This window comes from Barbus barbus, assembly GCF_936440315.1.
Source record: "Barbus barbus genome assembly, chromosome: 31".
Taxonomy (NCBI): domain Eukaryota; kingdom Metazoa; phylum Chordata; class Actinopteri; order Cypriniformes; family Cyprinidae; genus Barbus; species Barbus barbus.
The window spans coordinates 27910396-27933049 of record NC_136759.1 but is presented as its reverse complement, the minus strand read 5'-3'; the positions used below and the strand labels follow the sequence as shown (position 1 = coordinate 27933049).

Here is a 22654-nt window from a genome sequence, read left to right as displayed (position 1 = left end):
CTAATGGTTGATATGAGAACATTGCTCTTGTTGTTGACTTTTAGTAATATCAAGAGTGTTTATTGATTTCAAGCTTTATAAAACCATGGAAGATCTGTCAACTTTTAAAATGATTTGGTGCAATCATGGAGCATTGTGTACTGTTTTTGAAGGAAATCTGGTGTTCTCCTTATAATGTTAATATTATCTATTATCTCTTCTCTCTTGATCCTTAGCTGGCATTGTGCCGACAACGTCTTCGTAGCTCATACGCTGCTGTAGGTGCCAACGGACTTCCAGCATCTTTCACAACTTGTTTCCATGCTGAGCGATCGGTGGATAGGGTCTTGGCATCCACAAGTGTGAGATGACGATTTTAAGGTTGTCTTGATTCGCCCAGGTCTTCTTCGGTGCACAGCGGTGTGCCTTCCACATTGGTGGTTGTCGGCGCCAGAGTAGTTTATACAGCAGCTGGGTGCTGTCCTTTCGGCACACATGCCCAGACCACTGCAAGTGTCTTTTCTGTATCGTCTCCTTGATCGTGGACTGGTCATTACATTGTCGTTGTACAGTTTAGTTTCAAAGTTGGTCGAGCCGAATTACCCCCAAGATTTGCCTGAGGCATCGCATTTGAAAGACCTCAAGTTACCTATTATAATTATTATTTTTATTATTAACTTGGATTGTTTCAGAGAGAGAGCGAGAGAGAGAAAAAAAATAATAATAATTATCTATTATAATTTTTTTTCTCTCTCTCTCTCTCTCGCTCTCTCTCTCTCACTGAAACAATCCAAGTTGTTTTATAGAATGTAATGGTACTTTTTATGTAATGGTAATTTTTATTTATGGGTGTAATAAGGCCAGGTAGAAAGGCATGTGCACACAGAAAACTAAATAAATTAAAGTTAATTCAACAAATAATCAAACTACAAGGTCAACAAAACTGAGGACAACTGAACAGCTCCAACCTCACACAGGCTGCTAAGGCAAGGGTAAATCCAAACACAATGTAGCACAGCAACATTCAAGACACGTAGAAGTAAGACAAAACAAAATCAAAGTGAATATTCAGGAACTTAAGTACTCAGACCAAACAAAGATAATTAACTAGGCACAACTGAACAGAATAATACAATCAACACAACAAGGGAAATGGTGCAAAAGGAAAACAAAGTCCAAATTAACAGAAAATATAACAGTAAGAGCTATCATTATAGTGCACTTCTGTTTTATGCTGAAAGTAAAAAACTGCCATTAAAAGCATGTTTCAAAAAATAAATTGCTGGGAATGTTGCCTTCTTAAGACCAATTTCCAAATTCTATTAGGCCATATTTAAAATTTCAAACTTCCATTTCAATTAGCCAGTGTCAAGTGCCACATCCAAACCAGAAGTGGCCCTAATCTGTTTTATAATATATGGGGCATATTTGCTATGTCAAATGTGGGACAAGTTACGCTTACACACTGATTAGCCAATGCTGACTGTGCCGTATGCTTGCCAAAAGTGGCCCAAATTGTTATTAATTATATGGGTATAATCGTAATTTTATATGAGGTCCACTTTAGGCTCACATCCACATTATCCAGGTACACCACATTTGATTGGCACTATTTGGGCCATATTCACTATTTACCACTTTAGGGTCACATTCAGATTACACATTGCTGTGAACACCGCATCTTTGCCTACAGAAGCTTACATTTGATTTGATACATTTGGGTTATTTTTGACATTTTACATGTGGGCAACTTCAGGCTTATGGTGCGTTCAAGTCGTGAACTCACTTGAACACCACCACAAAGTCTTTGCTATGTGTAGGAAACTCAAAATCTTTAAGCCCAGAGTTTCTGAATTGGAGGCATGTCAGTGAGAAAACGTGTCAGATGCAATGGACGCAGCCAAAGACTATAGATATGCAGCATCTGTATTGATGGTAAATTTGTGTGATGAATAAAATGAATCAAATGGTTAATTTTTTGTAATGTAAATAAAACTGCGTGACTGCGTCCAGAAGTACCTGTGAAATCAGTCCAATAGTGTAGCGAGACGTCACTACAGACTGTAAAATAAATGGATGCAGTGCCCGTGACATCACCGGTAGGTTTCTGAAGAGAAATTTTGAAGTTCAATGTTTGTGGAGACGACCGTCGATGAGACTGCAGACTCTTTACCCAGTCTATCCAGTATGAGGAGTTGTTGGAGGTGATGACAAGGGCTGTAGCAAAATGAAAGACTGATTGGCCTGAAAAGAAGCAAGAAGACCATCCAAGAAGTAAACTGGACAAGCACTTCCTGCACCTCCTCCATGCCGGAGCCTTCCTTTGTTCCCTGATCTCCATGCCAAGGTTGCGAGATCATGGAAAAGGCCATATTTGGCTCGCTTATTCAGCCCCAATGTTCACAAATTTTTCCAGCATTCTGGGGCTGAAGCAGCATGGCTATGGGGCAATACCTAGAGTTGAACAGACACACACAGACACCAGCTATCTGTCCCTTGAGTCAGCATCGCCCCTGAAGGCTCCAGCACTACCCACCAAACCGCTGAGAACAACTTTGGTTTTGGTGGGTAAAGCTTTTACTTTAGCAGGTCAGGCTGGTGCATGCCTGCACACCATGGTGGTGTTGCATGCATAGCAGGCTGACCTGCTCAGAAACCTTGATGAATGTGAACATGTCGGCTCCGATGACATCAGGGAGGCAGCAGAGGGCATCTCTGATTGAACCTGTCTGATATGAAGGACAAGGACAGGTTCTTCCTTTTGGATGCCCTGCTTTGTCCTTCGGGCCTCTTCGGCGGTGCATTGATCTCTGTTGTCGAATGGTTTCAGGAGGCTAAGAAGCAAACGGCGGCATTCCAGCGGTACCTCCCCCACTGAGTCCAGATCTCAGGGGATGATTTACCAGCTCCTCATACAGGCTGCAGCAGAAAAAGAGCGTTGCTTCCCGGGCTCCCCTGCAGAGAGATCAAGGGTTGGGTGGCACTCTTAGCCAAAGCCAACTAGGGAGAATGTGAATCTGTCATTCTCTCTAGGAAGGCTTCGGCGAAGAAGTTCTGACACAGAGTGGCCCTTAGGGGGCCGGTCTGTCAACCTTTCCACCTCTGGTTCTTCAGGGCACAGCGGTCTCCAGCAAGCGCTCCTCTCAGTTTCCACCCGGAAACTTAGTGATCCTGGGAAGCTTGCATCTGAATCAGGGCACCGAGTCAGTTCTGATGACACCAAAGGCCAGTCTCGAGAGGCTGGTTCCCTTAGGAGACTTTTTGGCAGCTTGGAAATGCCTGCCAAGTGTGTCCTAAGTAGGTCCTGCAGACAGTGGAAAGAGGCTACTGAATCTAGTTCAGTTCTCAGCCACCTCGATTCAACGGGGTCACATTTACTGTGGTAAGCCCCGAGAAGGCTCTCGTGATGGAACAAGAAGTGGATAGAAAAGTTGAGAAAAGACGCTATAGAGAGCGTCCCTCCACTCGAGAGGAAGTCCGGCTTTTACAGCCAATACTTCATTGTTCCCAAGAAGGATGGGGGTTGCGTCCCATCATAGATCTGCGCCAACTCAACTGTTCAGTCAAGATTTTCAGATTCAAGATGCTGACTTTGAAACAGATTGTGATGCAAATCAGGTCTGAGGACTGGCCATAGATTTGAAGACTTCCATGTCTCCATCCTTTCCAAACACAGGAAGTTCCTGAGGTTTGCTTTTGGGGGCGAAGCATACCAATACCAGGTTCTTCCGTTCGGTCTAGCACTGTCACCCCGCACTTTCAAGTTCAAGTTTATTTGTATAGCGCTTTTTACGATACAAATCGTTGCAAAGCAGCTCTACAGGTAATTAAGTTTCCACAATATATTTATATATTGCAGAACCTTAATATATTTAACTTATGGCAAAATTAGGTAATTCTGTATATTGTCTGAGCATTGGCATCCTCTGAGGTCCTCTGAGGGGTTGGCATTATCTTTTCTCAGGTGTTCGGTCATCTCAGATCATTTAAGGGTTGGATCCAGACTGAAGCTTCTGTAATTCCTAGTTACCACGGGATGTTAATCCCGTGACAGAAACAGAGAAACAAATAGAGACATAAGCCCTATTCGCACGGGATTAGTATTACCTGGTGACCTCCAGTCATTTGTAATAATTGCGGAAATTGTCTGTGATCTTAATCCCGTGCGAATCAGCCATGTCTGTAATTTGTAAAGTAAAAATTCCCCCGCAAATGACCTACCATATTTCGCCAAACACCGAGGTCCTGTGATAATATTAGTCCCGTGCGAATCGGCATCTCTGTGATTTGGCCAGCATTTGGCGGGTCGTATATCATTTTTCAAGGTTTTTGTTTCCTGTGCGCCTCTTTTTATCCATCTTTCGCAAAGAATGGAGCTGCGTTGGAGTGTTTGATAGTATTTTGGGTGCTGTCATATCGCTACACCTTACAATTTACAGAAAGAGAAAGCTGAAAAGGTTTAATGTGTTACAAATAAATCAAGCATAAAGCTTGAGATATTATTTTAACCTGGTGAAATGTAAATGACATGGGGCACAAAACCATATTAGTTTCTTTTTTTTTTTTTATCCATCTAATTGGACCATAGAACGGGACTCTCAAAGCCTTGACATCCGGGTATCCGGGAGATCAGTCAGTAATTTCGAGTAAAATCACAGGCTTCGTTTATCCCGTGCGAATGCACCACACGAAATTCAGACGTGGAGGGGTAATTTCAAAATCACACATGGTCCCCAGATAATACTAATCCCGTGTGAATAGGGCTATAATTAGCGTAGCTGCTGTTCCATCTAAGCAAAAATGATTTGTTCAACCCAAGCTAAAGAATAATAATAATGTACATTTGATCAGATATAACTGTAGTACAACATTATAAGATGCATTATGTGAATGCTTGGTTAAAGAGATGTGTCTTTAATCTAGATTTAAACAGACAGAGTGTGTCTGAACCCCGAACGTTATCAGGAAGGCTATTCCAGAGTTTGGGAGCCAAATGTGAAAAAGCTCTACCTCCTTTAGTGGACTTTGCTATCCTAGGTACTACCAAAAGTCCAGAGTTTTGCGACCTTAGGGAGCGGGTTGGATTGTAGCGTGGTAGAAGACAAGTTAGGTACGCAGGAGCTAAACCATTTAGGGCCTTATAGGCAAGTAATAATATTTTGTAAATGATACGGAACTGAATAGGTAGCCAGTGCAGAGACTGTAAAATTGGGGTAATATGATCATATTTTCTTGACCTGGTAAGAACTCTAGCCGCTGCATTTTGGACTATCTGTAGCTTGTTTATTGAAGATGCAGGACAACCAGCTAGCAGTGCATTACAATAGTCCAGTCTAGAGCTCATGAATGCATGAACTAGCTTTTCTGCATCAGAAACAGGTAGCATGTTTCGAAGCTTGGCAATGTTTCTAAGATGGAAGAATGCTGTTTTTGTAACATGGGAAATAAGATTTTCTAAGGACAAGTTGCTGTCTAATATAACACCCAGATTTTTGACTTTAGAGGACGTAACAGTACATCCATCTAGTTGCAAATTGTAATCCAACAGATTCTGTGTACTGTTTTTGGTCCAATAAGTAATATCTCTGTCTTATCTGAATATAATAGAAGGAAATTATTGGTCATCCAATCTTTTAAATTTTTTTACACAATCTATTATCTTAGTTTAGAAGTTTCATCTGGTCTTGTTGAGATATATATTTGAGTATCATCAGCATAACAATGAAAACTAATCCCGTATTTTCTAATAATATTACCAAGAGGCAACATGTAGAAGTGAGTGGATGCTGCTTTGGCTCCTCTCAGACTTCAGGGCAGCCACATAGTAAATTATATTGACAACTGGCTGATCTTATCCCAGTCGGAGCAGATGGTGGTTTTGTATAGAGATGTCGTCCTCGCCCATATGAAAGAGCTGGGGTTGAGGCTAAACTCCAAGAAGCTATGCTAGTCACTTTACGTAAGGCAGTTTCAGTTACTGTTGGGCCTGATGGCAGCAGCATCCAACATAATACCTTTTGACCTGCTGTACATGAGACCCCCGCAGTGGTGGCTCAGGGCCAAGGGGTTTTCCCTGAGGAGCAACCCATATTGCATGATCAAGATCACGCAGCACTGCCTTTGTGCCTTAGTCATGTGGAAGAAACGTACCAGGTTACGTATGTAACCCAGGTTCCCTGAAGGGAACGAGAGCTACGTCCGAAGACGCTATGGGAACGCCATCAGCGTAACCGGCGCTCTGAATATTTTATACAACAGTCTAATGGATGGGCGAGGCGTCACGGGCGGGGTGACGTCACGACCAGGAAGTTATATAAGCACGTGCGGCGGAGCCGGCATCAGCTTCAAGTCATGAAGCAAGCGCTGGCAGGGACGCCGGAAGTGTGGCTCGGGACGTAGCTCTCGTTCCCTTCAGGGAACCTGGGTTACATACGTAACCTGGTACGTTCCCTTCCAGGAACTTCGAGCTACGTCCGAAGACGCTATGGGAACGCAATACCAACGCCGCCAGACTGACAAGTCCCTGCCTGGTGTCAGGCTGAAAGGGCGGAAGAGCCTGGAGTGGCTCTGATGTCGAGGTTATAGAACCTGGCAAACGTCAGGGGCGTGGACCATCCCGCAGCGTTGCAGATGTCTTGGACTGAGACACCTGCCCAGAAGGCCTTGGAGGCCGCCACACCTCGGGTAGAGTGCGCTCTGACTCCCAGCGGCGGGGGACGCTCAGAGGCCTCGTACGCCAGATTGATGGCATCCACAATCCACCTACTAAGAGTGGGCTTCGAAGCCGGAAGACCCCTCTTAGGCGGACCAAAGCACTCGAGCAGTTGGTCCGTCTTTCTCCACAGGGCAGCTCTGTGGATGTATGCGTCCAGTGCTCGCACTGGACACATATAGTTGTGCCTTTCCTGGTCGTGCTCCCAGAAGGGAGGAGGACAGAAGGCCTGGAGTACGACCGGCTGTGATACGACCGTCGGAACCTTCAGTACGTACCCCACACGGGGGTAGAAAAAGACTTTCGCCGAACCGGGCGCTAAGTCAATGCACGAAGGGGCCACAGAAAGGGCCTGAAGGTCACTCACCCTCCTCAGAGGAGTGATGGCCAACAAGAAGACGGTCTCGATGGTGAGGAGTCTATCTGTTATCTCCTCGGGAGGCTCAAAGGTGCTCTGCACCGAGCTTCCAGTACCACAGCCAGGTCCCACGTGGGGACACGGGGTCGTACAGACGGCTTCAGCCTCAGCGCACCGCGGAGGAAACGTGTAACCAGGGGGTGTCTGCTCACTGACTGGCCACCAATAAGGGCGTGGTACGAAGAGATAGCTGCCACGTAGACCTTAATAGTGGAGTGGGTTAACCCTGCGGAGAAATGGGCCTGCAGGAACTCCAGAACTGCGCGAATCGGGCAGTTGACTGGGTCGAGCTGGCGGTCCCCGCACCAAGAAGTGAAGAGTTTCCACTTCAAGGCGTACAGTTTCCTCGTTGAGGGAGCTCTGGATTGGAGGAGGGTCTCGACAACCTCGGTTGACAGACCGGACGCTATGAGTTGCGCCCCCTCAGGGGCCATACCCACAGCTTCCACATCTCCTGTGAGAGGAGATCGCTCCTGATCGGCACCGGCCACGGGGCGCCGTCGAGGAACGAAATCAGGTCCGAGACCCATACTCGGCCCGGCCAGAACGGTGCTACTAACAGTAGGCTTACCGCGTCCCGGCGCACTCTCGCCAAAACTCCCGGGAGCAGAGCGATCGGGGGGAAGGCGTACAGACGGAGCCTCGGCCACGTCTGTACCATAACGTCCAGTCCCGGAGGAGCTGGATGAGCCAAAAACCTTCCACATCTGCTTCAGCCCCTCGGGGTGAAGCATCCATTCCCCGGGCCTCGGCCCCTGTCTCGACAGGACGCCTGCTCCCATATAAAGATGCCCAGGAATGTGCACAGCTCTCAGTGACAGGAGCTTGCCCTGGGACCACACAAGGATCTGGTGTGCCAGCTTCTACAAGGGGCGCGACCGCAGACCTCCTTGGTGGTTGATGTAAGAGACCACTGCCGTGCTGTCGGTGCGGACCAGCACGTGGTGATCTCCCAGGTCCGGGAGGAAGTGCTTGAGCGCATGGAACACAGCTAGGATCGCTAGCTGGTTGATATGCCACATCAGGTGGCGACCACTCCACAGACCGCGGGCAGGGTGGCCACTCATGACCGCACCCCAACCGGTGAGGGAAGCGTCTGTCGCTAGCGAGACACGGCGACAAGGAGCTCCCAGCACCGGGCCCTGAGACAAGAACCAAGGTTTCCTCCACATGTCTAAGGCACGGACAACGGCGTGACACTTTGACAGCGTGGAGCGAGTTTTCCCTCAAGAAAACCCCCTTGGTCTTGAGCCACCACTGTAGGGGCCTCATGTACAGCAGGCCAGAAGGTATCACGCTGGACGCAGCTGCCATGAGCCCGAGCAGTCTCTGAAACTGCTTGACAGTGAATGGCTGGCCCTCTCGCACTCTCTGACTGTCGTGGGGATCGACTCGTCGAAACCCACACCACGCCTAGATAAGTGGTTCTCTGAGCCGGAGAAAGCACACTTTTCCTGGCGTTTAGTCTTAACCCCAAGTCTTTCATGTGGGCGAGAGCGACATCTCAATGCCGAATCGCCAAGCGCTCCGATCGAGCGAGCGGGGTGAGGGTGCTAGGCCGAAGGGAAGAACCCGATACTGGTACGCTTTGCCCCCGAAAGCGAACCTCAGGAACTTCCTGTGAGCAGAAAGGATGGACACATGGAAATAGGCGTCCTTGAGGTCTATCGTGACAAACCAGTCCTCGGACCTGATTTGAGACGCGATCTGATTGACCGTCAACACCTTGAACTTCAGCGAACTGACTGAGCGGTTCAGGAGACGCGAATCCAGTATGGGCCTCAGCCCACCATCCTTCTTTGGAACAATGAAGTACCGGCTGTAGAAGCCGGTGTGGACTTCGTGAGGTGGAACCAACTCGATGGCTTCCTTCCTCAGCAAAGTACCGACTCCCTGTTCCAAGACCAGAGCCTGCTCGGGGCGGACCATAGTCACGCAAACCCCGTTGAACAGCGGAGGTGGCCCATCGAACTGGATGGAATAGCCAGCCTCTACCGTCCGCAGGACCCAAAGAGACACATTCGGCAGCCGCTGCCAAGCTGCCAAAACGATCTACTAAGGGAATCAGTCTCTCGAGACTGACCTCTGGTGTCAGAGAAGCGGCCAGACCGCTGCCTCGCTGCGGCGCACCGGCAGGAGACGCATGATCTGGCGGCTGAGGCGAGTTCCTCAGGCCCGCTGAAATCACAGGCGGAAGAACCTGAGAGTACCACTCGCTGGGACCTGCTGTGCCCTGGAACTGCAGGGTTGACAGACAAATCCCCGGAGGGCACCGAGGGGAGACGGTCACCGTGTGCCGCGGTGTAAGCCGCTCCACCCCAGTAGGGGCCGCCCTCCGAAGTCCTGGGGCTCGCCCATCAGGACTTCTTCGTCGAGGACCTCTTGGCCGACAAGACATCCCTCAGGTCTGCCTTCGGCCTCGAAGTCCCCGGCGCGGAGCGCCGCTGTCCTCGGCTCCGCCTCGGGGGAGCACGAGAGGCGACGCTCTCTTTCTGCACAGCCCTACGTGAGGAGCTGGTATGCGGAGGAGGCTGCCCGCCCAGCAGCCACCTCCCACTGGGACGAAACCTCGCCAACGCTCGTCACGTCAACCTCCTCGGAGGAAGAGAGACGAAGCGTTGAGCCCTCGTCTCAGGGGGGAAGAGTACCGCTTCCAAACCGAGAGACGGGGCGTCAGATCTGGCGGACACGGGAGGAGATAGGGACGTGCCCGTCTGACTCTGGCCAGCCAGATCAGCCTTTTTTTTTTTTTTTTTTTGCGAGCCCCGCGAGCGCAGCCGCCGCTCTGCCTCAGCAGAGCGGGACCGGCTTTATTTGTGCTTGTGCAAACACTGGAGCTTACAAAGCTCATGGACATCTTTCACATCCACCTCCTCGGAGGAAGACAAGCGGGGCGTCGAGCCCTCTCTCTGGGGAAGAGAACCGCTTCCGAGCACAGAGAGCGGGCGCTGGATCTGATGATCCATATGCGAGCCCCACGAGCGCAGCCACCGCTCTGCCTCGGCAAAAATGGGACCGACACCGCGTGGAGAGCTCGCTTTCTTTACTGGGGCGACGGAGGCGGCGAAACCTCCTAAACGCTCGTCACATCAACCTCCTCGGAGGAAGAGAGACGAAGCGTCGAGCCCCCGTCTCCGGGGGAAGAGACCGCTTCCGCACCGAGAGACGGGGCGCCAGATCTGGCGGATGCGGGAGGAGATAGGGACATGCCCGTCTCGCTCTCGCCAGCCAGATCAGCCTGCGAGCCCCAAGACTGCAGCCGCCGCTCTGCCTCGGCAAAAACGGGACCAGCACCCAGGCAGACCACGCAACGATTGTGTGTGTGTCCCCACTCGTAATGTAGCGAGGGCAGGGACTAACACACAACCTGAGACGCGATCTGAAATCGCCCACTGTCTCAGCCTTAGATTTAGGCATCTCCTTATTTTTTTTGGACAGACAACACTAAATAAGACTCACAAGACAGAAATCAGACTGACAACACACAGAGCGCTTGCTGAATGACAGAAAGCTGATGCCGGCTCCGCCGCACGTGCTTATATAACTTCCTGGTCGTGACGTCACCCCGCCCGTGACGCCTCGCCCATCCATTAGACTGTTGTATAAAATATTCAGAGCGCCGGTTACGCTGATGGCGTTCCCATAGCGTCTTCGGACGTAGCTCGAAGTTCCTGGAAGGGAACCTTGGTTCCTGTCTCAGGGACCTGTGTTGGGTGCTTAGTGTCATTGTGTAATACTTACAACAGATGCTTCCCTCATGGCTTGGGGAGCAACCCTGAATGGTCACTCAGCCCAGGGTCTATGAGAAGGCCATAATCTCTCTTGGCACATAAATTGCCTGGAGATGTTGGCAATATTTCTGGCTCTGAAACACTTCCTCCCAGACCTCAGAGGTCATTGTGAACTTGTACGAACAGTCAACAGTCCAGAGGTCTTTTATATAAACCCACAAGGGGGCCTGTGGTTGCGTCCACTTTGCAAACTGGCACACCAGATCCTCCTCTGGGCCCAGGGAAGACTGCTGTCCCTGAGGGCAGTCTATATCCCAGGGCATGTCAATCAGGGAGCAGACAACCTGTAAAGGCAGGTGCTGAGGCCCAGGGAATGGAGGCTCCACCTCGAGGCAGTGGGGCAGATTTGGAGCATTTTTGGCCAGACTCAATTCGACCTGATTGCATCTCTGGAGACTTCTTTTAGGACTGGATGCCATGGTACAGACATGGCCGAGGCTGGAGAGTGTTTTGGAGAGAGCAGACAGTTGGCACGGTTGTTCATCCTCACCTGGAGTTATGGAAACTGTGGGTGTGGCCTCTGAGAAGGCACAACTCTTAGCTGCTGGTCTCTCAACTGAGGTTGTTGGGACCATTCTTCACTCCAGAGCTCCCTCCACAACGAAAATCTACTCCCTGAAGTGGAAGCTTTTCACGTCATGGTGTGGAGATCACCAGCTGACCCAGTCAGTTGGTTCAGTGATGGAGTTCCTGCAAGAGTGATTCTCTGCAGGGTTGACTCCCTCCACCTTGAAGGTTAATGTGGCGGCTATATCTGCTTAGGTAGATGGATAGTTGAGGCTATATCTCTGGCTTATGATTCCTCTGACCTCTGGTCACCTTTGGGGGTCAGGGCCCACTCAACCCAAAGTATGGCGGCCTCCAAGGTGTTCTTATCTGGTGTGTCTATACTCAGTGTTTGTGAGGCTGCGGTTTGGTGTACCCTGCACACCTTTGTCAGGTTTTATAACCTAGAAGTTAAGACCATTCCGGGCTCTAGAGTGCTTCTGTCTTGAGATATGCGCATCGCGTCGCTACATCACCCCGCCTATTGGACTGATTTCACACATGCTTCAGGACGCAGTCACACAGAGGTGATCCCAAAACATTTCTGACGCAGCATCTTGTTGCCTTGGACAGATGTCAAGATTCATGTCAGACAGACCCAAAGTATTAATGGTAAGGTGTGAGCAGAGAAAAGTTAACAAACTTTTAACAAAATTTTTATAAAACTTGAATACACAAATGTTTTAGCCCTAGTGAAATGCATGTTTAACTCCAGTAAAATATTATAGATAAATCCTTGTCTGAAGACAGAGATCACCATATACAGACATAATCGTTTTCCTTGACAATATTTCAGGTAATGTGTATTTTCTATTAGCTGTTTAAGTGAAGAACTAGTGATGCCTGTTTGGTGAATTAATAACTTCTTTGATCTAATTGGTCAAACAGTTTTGTAAAATGTAATTTGTTTGCAGTTGAATTTGATTCATTAGGATAGTTCATTCATGCACTGAATCGTTTATTGAGGTTTTTTACATGGTTATATGTTTTTTACATTGTTAGATATTCTAGAAGACAGAAAACAAAAACAAAAAAAACATTAGATGAGGTGGATATTTAGCTACAATTCATTGCAGGGAACAAAACCTACAAAGTCTCCTGTCTCCTATCAGTGATGAAGCAGCCCTTTATTAAGCGAACAGATTGTGAACGACTTTCTACTGGAAGCATATGTTCCTGTAGTAGAGAATCATTCACAGTCTGTCCATATATCCATACTAGTATTACAATATGATTAAAATATGGGGCCACTTCATTTGGGTGTGCCTTTGACAACTTTTTACCATGCGGTTCTATGGGCTGCTGTAGACTTCCATGTCAGTAGAAGTAGAACACTAAGCGAAACAGTAGAAGTGTATGTCTTAAATTAAGATCAAAAATGATCTGTTTGATTTACTGCAGTTTTATTGAGGAGGTGTCAAACTTGAATTTTCTGTGAATTGCCTGTTACATCTGTCATTTAGGTGACTGGCCAAACATTATTTATCATTTACCTTAGATGAGAAGTCAAAATCCATTATTTCATACTCAGACTGCAAGTGATCATTTAGGTATTTTGCATTTTGTTGTTGTTACAGTTCAATGCTCAGCTCCAAGATGAAGAAAGATAAGTGTCAGCGGTACCCTAGAGAAAACAACCATGGGAACAACATGATGGGCTTTAGCTGAAAAACAATACTCGCCCTATATTCAGCACAGTGTTGCATGATAAAAACGCACACAAAAGGCCCTGCCCATGCCATTTCTTGTGAAAGGCAAGAGGTGGGGTCTGCCTAGCCTTTATAGCCAGGATTACTCGAGTTGACGTTAACACATCTTCCTCAGACTACAGTTGAAAGACATCAGCAGAAATGAGGGGTGAGACTATAAATGTTTGAAATTAAATTAAATTAAATTACAGTGTTCAACCTGTATATACATGTACATAAATGTGTTTTATGTACAGGATTGCCTGAATGTACATAACTTTCTTTTACTTGTTTTAGCACTTGTAATCTTAAGCCTCTTGGGATGTGCACTTGGAGAAGACAGGATATTTTCTTGGAGTGGAAGCGACAGCCAAGTTGACGCCAATGAGAACGGTGAATTTAAAAGAAAATAACAATAATAATAAAGGTCATAAATACCCCTTAAACAATAATTCAGGCATCAGGGTAATGAACAGTTATGATGCTTGTCTCTTTGCCTCTGAAGCGTGTCTGACTGATGTGGCGTCTTGCGGTTGCTGCCTGATGCAGAAGCAGATCTGGATGTTCGAGATGGTTTTCAACATGACATTAGATGAACTACAGAGGAACCTGCAGAGAGCTAATTCAGTGTTAAACAATATTCGCGGTGAGACAGCCATTTATAGATATCTTGTTTATCTGTTTCTTGCACTTCATTTAAATATCTTAAAATACCTTTTAAAAAATTTAGGTTTGAAATGTACCTGTTAACATTTGTTGATTCATAATAACAGCATTCATAATGTAGCTGACAGTGATGGAATCATGATTTTACCTGCTGAATTACAATTGGTTTCGTCTATTTGCATATTGAGTTGTGATAAGCAGAGCTGTATGACTCGAGACTTGACTCAGAGTCAATCAAAGAAGACTTGCGACTCAACTTAGACTTTGACAACAATGACTCAAGACTTGACTTGGACTTGAGCCCTGTGACTCGGCAAGTCTTTACACTGTGTCTACATCAGACGCGAGCGGCACGACCAGAGCCAGTGCCAGACCATAACTAACAAGGGGGCACGTGGTTTCCAAGGAGGGGGCACACAATTTGCAACAATAACTTGCAAAAACAAGGCATAAAAACAACCAATACAGTGCAAGCGCACGCTCATACAACTGGTACAAACTGTCAGCTCATTTCCCTTAAAGTGAACAAGAAAATCACAAACTAATCAATATTACCACAATCACGTCATAACAAAAAACAAAACCGTTTGACAATTAAATGCAGTTATAATGTTCTAATAGCCAAGAGTCATATTTAAGCTTTCATAAATTAAATAAACGCATAACTTACCATTTAAAAAAGCTGATGGCAGCACGTGCGAACATCAAACCTCCTTAAAGCGGTGTCCTTCCATTCGGTGGTGCATTTTCGAGTAAGATCCCTCTCGAAGGCCAGCTGAACTAAATGGGCCTTCCGTTTGTGAAGTATTGAGCGTCTGTGGTCCATAAAAACATTGCGCAGAGAGGAGAAAGAATTCTCACACGTCGCCGTAGAAGCGCCGAAAGTCAGAGCATGTTTAAACGCAGTCAGTACACTAGGCATTGTTTGCAGAACTTTGTGGTACTTGAAAATGTTGTGGTCCAGTTGTCCCCCTCTGTTTTCAATTCCTTTTGCGACCTCAAAAAGTGTTTTGCAACTTCAAATTCTGCATCAACAATTGGTGATTGTGTCAGGTCCATTATGTGTTTCACCGTCTCTGGATCCAGAAATTAATCACTCTCCGGATCAAGTGCAGCCAGTGCGCGGTACAAATGTGAGTTCCGTTCACCAAATCTCTGATCCATTTCTCCAACCACTGAATCTACAGTGCTGTAGTACAGTCTCTTGAGTTCTGTTTCTATGTCATCTCTTTGAACCGTTGTTTCTTAAACCAAGTAATCGTCCATAATCTTGTTTCCCGTGCGTCTTTGCTTTGGGTTTGTGGATTTCGGCAGTGCATCGGCAACAGCCATGGCTTTCTCCCACACTTTTGTAAATCCCTCATCACAACGAAGTTTCTGAACGCACACTTTCGCACTGGCCACAATGCCCAGACCTGTCCAAAGGTCAGTATCCTCCCTCTGCAGAAGCTTATTTGGTGGATCCAACAATGCGAGCACTTCGTGCACAAGGCTCGCAATGAACAAGAAGCTAGGTGCAGTTATCTCTCTCAGCAGGCCAACAGCTTCCATTCGCAGCTCCGGACCATGGGCTCTTACAGAGTCAATTTCAGTCAGGAGAGAATTTTTCAGAAGGACGGACATGGTAGCTAAATGGCCTGTGCACCTTTGTTCAAGAAGCCGTTTGAGGCGCTCACCCTTGTAGTGCACAGCTATTGTGGGCTTCTTACAATATTGTACAAAGCGTTACAAACGTTAAAAAAATCCATCACAGCTGCCTCAGCTGACATCGCGAGGACTACAACTAAATGTAACTGATGATTAAGGCAGTGAACATAAGGGATATTCTTATTGAGTTTTTCCTGTAACAGCTTCTGGACTCCACCAAACTTTCCTGACATCACTGATGCACCATCATATACTTGGCTAACGATCTTTGATGGGTTAAGACCAGCTTTGTTTAGCTCTGCTAAAATGGTATCTGTCAGTGTCCGGGCATCACCCATTTCAGCAGTGGCTACGGTTAACAGGCACTCCGCTACTTCGTAGGACTTGTTCTCATTCACAAACCGAATGACAGTTGATATATGTTTGCAGTCTGTAGGGTTGCGGGTACCATCTACCTTGGTAGATTTCCCCTGTAAAGGTAGCTGATTTTCCACAAGAAAGCCAATAACGATGCAAAAGCACGTTTTTTGCCACCGAACATGCGTGCAGGGTACTGTTTTAATATTACTTGATTAGGCTGATCGATCCCGATCGAAATTTGAAAATTCCGCCTCGGCCCCATTAGCCCTAATCTCAGAGTTTGAGCCAACAGGTGTTTGCGTGATATCAGGTGGAGTAGGCGGTGCTGGCTGAGAAGGCAGGGTGCTAGTATGTTCTAAACCTGAAGAAGGCCTTGCAGAAGAAGAACCGACAAGCTATTTTCTAATATCCATATTTTATGCAATCCAAAAAATGCTGTGAAAAAAACATTGCTAGCTTCAGGGCTTTACTCCGCGTACACATCAATAGCATATGCTAAAGATGTAATGACGCATGAGACGTCGCCGCAACGCAACCAATCAGAGAAACAGGTCTATTTTCATAATAAAATAAACATATCAACTATTGTTTCTCATTTTTATTACATTAAAAATCATGGAACGTTCAAGGTTTGATTTATTTTTAATTATTGTTGATATATATTAAATTAATTAAAAACTGTGTCGGGGGGCACAACAACCTCTTTGGGGGGGCACAGCCCGCGAGTGCCCCCCCTTGACACTAGTCCTGGGCATGACAAAATACAAAATACAATTATTCCCCCCCATTCTGTCTCTCATAGTTGAAGTGTACCTATGATGAAAATTACAGGCCTCTCTCATCTTTTTAAGTGGGAGAACTTGCACAATTGGTGGCTGACTAAATACTTTATTGCCCAATTGTATATTATAACTATTGTTATTACTTTTCAGCTTCATTTCATGTAGGCCTATCTCTTTGCCCAGTAATTAACGTTCTGCATCAATGTATCAGTTTAGTGCCATAAATGAATCATTAACAAATGAAAGTGGACTTAAAAGAAATTATTAATTCACTTAAGCCTATATTTGTTTACAAACAATGATTCATTACTCAATGAAACACCACTAATTATTATATCTTTATAATTATACTTACTATATAGACTACAGTATTAATTATTTTAGATTTACTATAGTAATTAATACAGACACAGTTGTTTGGGCAACTAACACTAATGACTTGTTTGGGACTTGAAGCTTAAAGTTGAGGACTTGCAACTCAACTTGAACTTGCTCGTTTTGACTCAGGACTTGAATGCAAAGACTCGAGACTTACTTGTGACTTGCAAAACAATGACTTGGACACACCTCTGGTGATTAGTGTTGTATTTTTTTATATCTATTTAACCATCTGTAATCATCATTAATAGAGCAAAGTTGGTGTGTTGACTGTCTCACACAGCCAACAGAATACAGGACACATAGTGAGTGTCATGACAATGAAAAAATGGCTGTAATGTAGATTTTAATATCTAAAAAACAGTCTAAAACATGAAACCAACCTAAAACGTTAACTTTGTTCTGCTATCTTCTTAGCACTGCTATGTCCTTCAGAAAGTGCAAAACATTTAATTTATAATTTAACAAGTCTCTTTTCCTTTTCTTATTGTGCAGCCAGTCGCAGTGCCTTCTCTGTGGCTCTTACTGACACTCGCCTCTGTGTCGGCCCAAATCGTGAAGACGCTGTGGTGAAGTATAGCAGCGTATTTGTTAACTTGGGAGATGGCTACAGCACCAACACTGGTGCTTTTGTAGCACCCCGTTCTGGTGTCTACAGCCTGGCACTAACGGTTTATAGTGATGCTGGTGCTCCTGGAGCTGCATTGGCTGCTTGTGCTCGACTCCAACTGAACGGGCGCACTATTGCATCACCAAGTGAGAACAACCTTCAGGACCAGGAGGACAGCACTAGCGCTCTGCTAGTAGTGCAGCTGCATGCAGGAGACAGGGTGGATGTTGTTCTTCCAGCCGGCTGCTTTCTGTGTGACAATAACAACCACTACAATACTTTCACTGGGTTCCTGCTCTATGCAACTGATTAATATAGAAAATGCAATACTAAGTATGCAACTGTTACTTAAAGTTGATGTCATTGTATGGTACTTCTCGTTTTCAGTAGTGCAAGAATGGTATATTGTGATTTAAAACATATTTCCTCTGCTGTATCTGCCCATAATATATTTCTCTCTCCACAAAACCCTGCACATTTACACAATTTAAAACGACTTCTTTCAAGCTACACTAAGTGTTTAAATACGAAACATGAGGGCGGAGTAATAAATTAAAAATGTTTTTAATGCAAAGAACATATTCAGGAATACTGAATATTGAAATACTGCTTTTGTTCTGAAATAAAAATTGTAGTTCTTTTCTTCTGACACATTCACTTGGCCTTCATATCTAAATCATATTCTCTTACCCCAAAAGCAACAGTCATTGATTAAGCAAACACTGAAATAGAGCTGATTTTGCATCACATTGATTTAATGTTCCAGAAGTACACATTTTCTTCCATTTGAATATAATCTAACAAAGTCCATATTTGGTACTGAGTATTTAAACCAAGAAAGCTTACCTAACAGCTGGTAAAATTATTCTAGCATCCCTACATCACCCCATCCAATCTCCTTTTTTACATATATTTTAGTGTAGATCTGTTTTAGTGTAGTATGCACTATTTTTTTGTATAGATTTTTTTTTGTATGTTTGCTGAGAGTGACGAATGGCTGTTCAGTCGCTTTAGGTTGCCCAGAGAAGTCCTTATTGATTTATGCAACTCACTGGAACCACACCTAAGCCATATCACCAACCGCTCTCACCCTATACCACCTTATCTCCAAGTTCTGTGTACTATTGGACTACTTGCTACAGGAACATTTCAAAGGGAAATTGGGGACCGAGGTGGAATTTCCCAACCCTCTATTAGCCATGCTATTCACAAGGTGGTAAAAACTATTGTAGGTCTGATGCCAACTTATGTAAAATTTCCTTATGACGTGGCACACCAGATGGTAGTTAAGAGGGGGTTCTATGAGATCAGTGGCATACCTAATACCATCGGTGCAATAGACTGTACCCATGTGCGTATCAAAGCACCATCCGCAAATGCAATAAACTATGTGAACAGAAAAAATTACCACTCCATCAACGTTCAAATAGTCAGACTCAGTGAATTCAACCATAGTACTGTGATAGAATGGCACCTTTTTAATAAGTCAGTTTGTGAAATTTCATCCATGCTAGATATTACATATTCAACTGTAAGTGGTTTTATTGGAATGTGAAAGAGTTTAGGAACAGCAGCAAATGGGTCATCCTAGACTTTACAGAAATATTACAATTGACATACACATTAGGGTTACAATTATTTATATTTTAAAATGAAACAATATGTTATTTGAACAATTACACCTTCCTGAGCCATAAATGTGGCATTTTCTTTTTTTTATTAACTATATAGAATTCCAAGCACCACAAAACTGCTCGTCCCCACAGCCATGTACCGCGGGAATGTGCTTTATTCTGAGGTCAAAAACAGGATTTTCTACCATTTAAAATACAAAAGTCTATTCATAACTATCAAATATATTATGTAAATCGCATAAAAAAAATCTAAATAAATATTATAAAATATATAATGAAAACAGTGGTCCCCTGGAGTTGTGTCACCCAACTCAGCCATGAAGTGGAAATGGAAGTGGACATAAAGTTACAGAGCAAGTCACCGAATGTTGAGGCGCATGGTGCATAAAAGTCTCCAACACTCTGCTATTTTTATAGCTGAAGAGATCCAAACTTCCACTGGCATTATTATCAGCACAAAAACTGTGCGGTGGAGCTTCACGAAATGGGATTCCATAGCCGAGCATCTGCATGCAAGCCTCACATCACCAAGAACAATGCCAAGAGTGGAATGGAGTGTGTAAATAACACAGATACTGGACTCTGGAGCAGTGGAAACCTGCTCTGTGGAGTGACGAATCATGCTTCTCTGTTTGGCAGTCTGATAAACTGATAAATCTATAAACTGTTCTGATGCAAAAAAAAAAAAAAAAAAAAAAAAAACGTTTTTGCACCACTGGCTGTCGTGACTTAGTTCCCTAAGGCCAAAACCTGAGCTGCATACCCTATTAGAGAAAGTGCTGGCATGCACCATTCCTTCCTTCTCTGCAGGGCCAAGTCCATGGGTGGCCCACGGGGATACCTCAAGGGCTTTGTATTCCAGAGAACACCTTTAAGGTAGTATTGAACAGAACAGAGCTCTGAGAACGGAAGCCTCAACTTGACAACTCTTTAAAGTGAGAGGAGGCCTAGGTACAGTCAACACTCATGACACCTTCCAAGGAACAAGGAACAAACTGCTGCTCAAGTCCAAGTTCCCATTCGGAAAGGAACTGAATTTTATCTACAGAGCTCAAAGTGCCAATATTTAAAGGAAATCTCTTATCTACAGAAAAATCATCTCTCTGTGATTCAACAAAGACAAGAGCCTGGCATCCGTGGTAATCTATGTAGCATACACCTCCAAACGTTCGTATGGAACATGTGGGCAGGCTGATTGGCTGACTATGAGGCGATCCATAAGTCCAAAAGTCTCCTTGAGTCTTTCCTTCACAGCTTTGCAATCAGCCTGAGCCAGAAGCAGGAAGGCTGTCCCACTGAAAAAAAGAAGCATTATTTAAATTAATTGATAGAATCTTTACTGGATTTTAGTTGTTAAAAGTCTCCCTTCGTAAATGCTCTGACCATACAGTGATGGTCCTGTATCGAAAAGAAGCCATCCTTGTCTTTACACCATACGATGACAGTGAAGCGCTGAACACTCACTGACTCTCTAATAACTGTTAAAGTTAGGCTAACATCTGCGACACTGTCCAACTCAAATGCAAATGAACTGAAACAAAACTGCTGCCACCAATGTTACAGAACATTTGTATAGGGTTCACCTAAGCACTTACAAATAAGAAAATAATAAATAATAGCTGTCACAGTTTAATCCCAACTGCAGTGATGTTTATTTTTAAACTAGATGAGCCATAGAGACAGATCCCCTGTGAAATTCTCAGCGAAAACCACAAGAACTAGACAAGTCTTCTGCACAGCCTTTGTGTCCAGCTTTGATTCATTCACCATGTGATGTATTCAGTTTTCAAGCGAAAGGAACTGGATGGATGTCAGCCACAGTCTGACTTGTGTTGCAGCCTGGAATTACAACACACTATGCTGGTTTTGTCTGGCCAGAGGAAAACTGGCCCCTGACTGAGCCTGATTTCTCCCAAGGGTTTTTATCCATTTCTGTCACCAGTGGAGTTTGGCTTCCTTGACACTGTTGTCTCTGGCTTGCTTAGCCACTTAATTCAATGTAACTGAAGTGACTGCACTGACACTATTGGATGAGAACTGAATTGAACTGAGCTGGATGATGACGTCACTCCAGAGATGCTTTACAGCTAAATTGAACTCATTTCATAATCGATGACCTCTGTTTGCATCTTTGAATCATGCTTCCCTGTTTATCCCTGTAAAGCTGCTGTGAAATAATCTGTATTGTATTAAGTGCTATAGATTATATTTTAAATTGAGATGTTTTGAACTATGATATGTTAAAACAATTTTAACCTCTTAAGACCCTGCGGCCTCATATGAGGACATTATATTTTAGTGAACTATACATGCCACAGTTTTAAGTCTGGGTGTCCTGTACAGAGCACATTCAGGGCTTTTCAGAGATACTAAATGATTGGATGTTTCACCATCACCACTCCCTCTCCTTGGTCTTCAAAAATGTCTGAAATTAATTTAGTGACAGTCTTATGGAAATATGATAATATTTTGTAATTATCATTTAAATCTATTTTTTCAATTGTGTGTCATAAATCAACATCTCAGGAAAATGTTATGGGGTTTCAAATCAAAATATGACCTTCTGTTACGAAACAGGACGTTGATTTCATACATGTCCTCATATGAGGACACCGGGACGAAAAGCATGTTTACTACGCATTTTGGGAGACACAACAAATGAATAGGGGAAATAAATTATATTTAAATATTTTATGAAATATTATATATTATTATGAAAATCTGGTCAATTATTACTCCCATTATTACACTTCTTTTTTCATTACATGTTGCCCCAAAAACACATTAATATGCAAATTAGATTTAGTTTAAAGGTACATTGTATATAATGAGAAAACCTGTTAATGGACATTTTACACACATTTTGCATAAAGAAAAAAGGTATATCGAATCATTCTAAACATAGTTGAGAATAATGTTTATACAAAAAAAAAAAAAAATCTAAAACTAAAAATGTATTGGTGATTTAAAAAATCTATTGTTTTTGTCCATGCATGTTCATTCATGTCTTTTTAGTTTTTCAAAGAAATTATGTCCCAATGTCCTCAACCGAGGCCATAGCATAGCTTATGAATAAAATATATATATATATATTTTTTTTTTTTTTACTTTATTCTAAATGCTCTAAACAATTTAAAGACATGGAAAAAAATCCTAAAACAACTGATGAGTCTTATATAAGAGAATAGAAATTTGTCTCTAAACAAGTCTTATACTTAAACAATCATAAACATGTTTGTTCTTCATACCTTTGTATGTTCTTATTTAAGATACTAATACCAATTGGGACAAACATTGTCTTATACAAGGTTACCTTAAACCATTTCCCAGATGGGAACAATTGAAAAGAAGCATGGATAGAATGTAATGGATCCATATCAATATGAAATGCTTCCTTTTCAACTTTCCATTGTATAAAGTTCTGAAAGAGGAACATTGTCTTT

The 22654-nt window shown here is 44.2% G+C and overlaps 1 protein-coding gene across 1 annotated transcript; it reads left to right on the top strand.

The window, feature by feature from the left end:
• Positions 1 to 11538: 11538 nt before the first annotated feature.
• LOC306851773 (complement C1q-like protein 2) lies at positions 11539 to 17890 on the top strand (the record flags this gene model as incomplete). Its single annotated transcript, XM_079388208.1, has 3 exons — positions 11539 to 11635; positions 13640 to 13780; positions 17463 to 17890. 3 exons carry the CDS (start codon positions 11539 to 11541, stop codon positions 17888 to 17890), a joined length of 666 nt encoding a protein of 221 aa, XP_079244334.1.
• Between the last annotated feature and the right edge of the window lie 4764 nt (positions 17891 to 22654).